The sequence below is a fragment of the Sinocyclocheilus anshuiensis genome, unplaced genomic scaffold (genome assembly GCF_001515605.1).
Source record: "Sinocyclocheilus anshuiensis isolate Anshui unplaced genomic scaffold, SAMN03320099.WGS_v1.1 scaffold604, whole genome shotgun sequence".
Taxonomy (NCBI): Eukaryota; Metazoa; Chordata; class Actinopteri; order Cypriniformes; family Cyprinidae; genus Sinocyclocheilus; species Sinocyclocheilus anshuiensis.
This window is the reverse complement of record NW_015557078.1, coordinates 18,845-21,583: the sequence shown is the minus strand read 5'-3', so window position 1 is coordinate 21,583 and position 2,739 is coordinate 18,845. Positions and strand designations below refer to the sequence as shown.

Below are 2,739 nucleotides of genomic sequence, written 5' to 3'. Positions count from 1 at the left end.
TTGCTGATGATAATAACCCTACTACAAACCTGTAACTACTTAATAGCCTTACATATATTGACCCCTTAGAACATCTGTCAGCCCATTAGAATGAAGCATTCATGAGTGCCTTTATAAATACATGCAATTTCATAATTCTGAACATGAGATGAGGTTGGAGTCCGAGTAGTGCTGAATCCATTTGTATACTGCAGTATGTCATTATGACCACTAGATGACACTGTTTTACCTAAAGATTGTAGCTGGTGACATCATGAAGTCAAATGCTGGCCACGGTCTCAATCTTAAGCACATGTACATCTGTGACGGAAATTCTTGAAATTCCCAGACCTTGTGTGTGAATATCCTGGTGTATTCCTTGGCCATGTGAGTTTTCGCAGGCACGTGTGATTTCTCTTGTGCTCACGTCATATTCCAGCTGCTCTAGATTCTTTCCAAATGGAGTTTCCCACCATCCCACTTTCATATGGTACAAATGAACTTGAATGTCAAAAACAGAATGGATTACAGATTTATTATAAACTAGGATAAAGGCATTTGATACGTTTAAAGCAGGGCTTAATTTGTGCCGGAACAAGCCGGATCCTGATCCGGCACCTCCGAATTTGTCCGAAATCTGATCCGGCACCTCATTTGACAGATCCCCTCCTCACGCGCCAATGAAAGACGTTTGTGTTGATCTATAGCGTGCATATATTTCATGAAAAAAACTTCTATTATGAGCAGGCTTGCCTAGCATCTACATTTGAAACAACAAACTTGAGCGTGCAGAGATGTGACGTGGCTGCTTTCACAAACCCGAATGCACGGATCCAATACTGATACACATGCATTTTCTTTCTCAGATGTTTACATTTAGTTAAGACAAAACCGACTGTGCTTACGAGGATAATCGCCAGGACGGCCATTTTGACGTCATTTTTTGTGTGTATCTTGGCTGCGTAAGCGCAACAAGCTGCGAAAAATAACTCAATTTGGTACTCGCTAGGCGGCGCAATATGCGCGCTATGGATGTGACTGTGAGTGCATAGGAAACCCCCTTTGGAGCATGCGAGTATCTAATGGCTTAAACTTAAAGATGTGCAAATGATACAGTTTGTGACGATGCAACAATGACTCGATTAGGCAAGTGACAATTCTGTCGACTGTCCCGAAACCCGAGCAAAATTCTTGTATCGCAGCGTGCAGTAGTGCAGAGGAGATGCGCTGTTGTGAAGCCGCTTTGAGAGTGAGAGAAGACGCGGTACAGCTGAATCACTCACACTGTTTTCAAATGACTGATTTAATCTGATAGTATGTGTGGATTTGTAATTATTTATTTATTATACAGAGACTTAAGGAAAAAAATCCATGACTTTTCCAAAACTTTTCCAGGCCTGAAAATGGCTGTTTTAAAATTTCATGATTTTTGAAACTTTTCAAATTTTTTTTCATGACCGTAAGAAGATGCACACTGTTAATCACGTAAGCTGGTCCTCCATTGCACGAATGCTCCGTTACCTCTCCCTCCTCTAATCATGACAAATACGTCACCCCACTTTGTTCCGGGACCTCGCAATTTACAAATTAAGCACTGGTTTAAAGCCCCTGTAGCTACTTTTTGTAAATCTTATTTAGTTGTATACATATTTGTTGTATAATTAAATGTACAAAGTGTAAATGTTCAGTTGGTGTGGCCATTATGGAGGCTCTTGGAGAAATGGTCATGTGACAGGAGGTTTTGCTCACCCATGATCTCCCTGTGGGGAGTTTGATGAGGAGATATTGTCCAGTTTTGGTATGTTAGGGTTGTATTGGTCTGTGAGAGATATGATGTAATAATATTGTCTCATTCTGTCCCTCCACCTTTTTTTCCCTCTCTTTGTCATGTAGAAGTCCTTTCTTGAGGAGACAGTAAGGCGTGAGTGTGAAGAGAGGGAAGAACTGACTGCAGCACTGACCCTGGCCAAAGAACAACTGCTGGAACTCAAACACTCCATCACAAAACCAAATGGCACCCAGACACACACCCAACTCTCCAGAGTCAGATCTACAGTGAAGAACCCAGACCTCCCCTTCCCCAGACTCAATCCCAGCCCTCCCAGCCATCCTCAGACACACAACCACAGCTCTTTGTCCACTCAGAGCACCAGGCAGCGTTTGCCTGAGTGGAATTCTTGTAGTGTGAGTAGAAGTTCGACATCCTGGCATGGATCATCACTGCCAACACCCACCCTGCCCAAAATCAGCAAAGAGAGAGTCGCTTCAGTGAATGACTTGTGCAAAAGCATCACTATGGTGAGGGGCAGACGGGACAAACTTTGATTTGCACTAGAAAGTCCCCTACATTGTGTACTTTGTGTATTTCTAGGTCAGAGGTCACCATATAGTTGAACTGAGAGTAACACCAAGGGAGAGGTGGAAAGTAGCTAATTACGAATATTTTTTGTTACAGTACATAAGCACTTTTTTCTACTTCCTTGAGTATAATTAAATTGTGGTACTTTTACTTGAGTTCAATAAAAATAGTATTCAACTTCGCTACTTTTATTTTTCACCAAAAGTACAAAATACAAAAAAAAGATGCCAATTATGGAGAAACAGAGCGAGCTGCCAGTTACATTTATTTTTCACCAAACGTACAAAACACAAAAAAAAAAAAAAAAAAAAAAAAAAAAAAAAAAAAGACAAAGGTGCTGATAAAGAAACATGGCAAGCTAGCATTTGACAGGCACTTTTCAAACTACTGGGGTGGAGCCC

General features: G+C 41.2%; 1 protein-coding gene across 1 annotated transcript in view; it reads left to right on the top strand.

Moving 5' to 3' along the window:
* The window catches only part of lekr1 (Leucine-, glutamate- and lysine-rich protein 1), a 161,923-nt gene extending 159,572 nt beyond the window's left edge, over nt 1-2,351 (top strand). Inside the window, exon 13 of the mRNA XM_016471512.1 lies at nt 1,873-2,351. Within this exon, the coding sequence (XP_016326998.1) occupies nt 1,873-2,304 (432 nt within the window). The 3' untranslated portion in view covers nt 2,305-2,351. The remainder of the gene's footprint in view (nt 1-1,872) is intronic.
* Nucleotides 2,352-2,739: the final 388 nt, after the last annotated feature.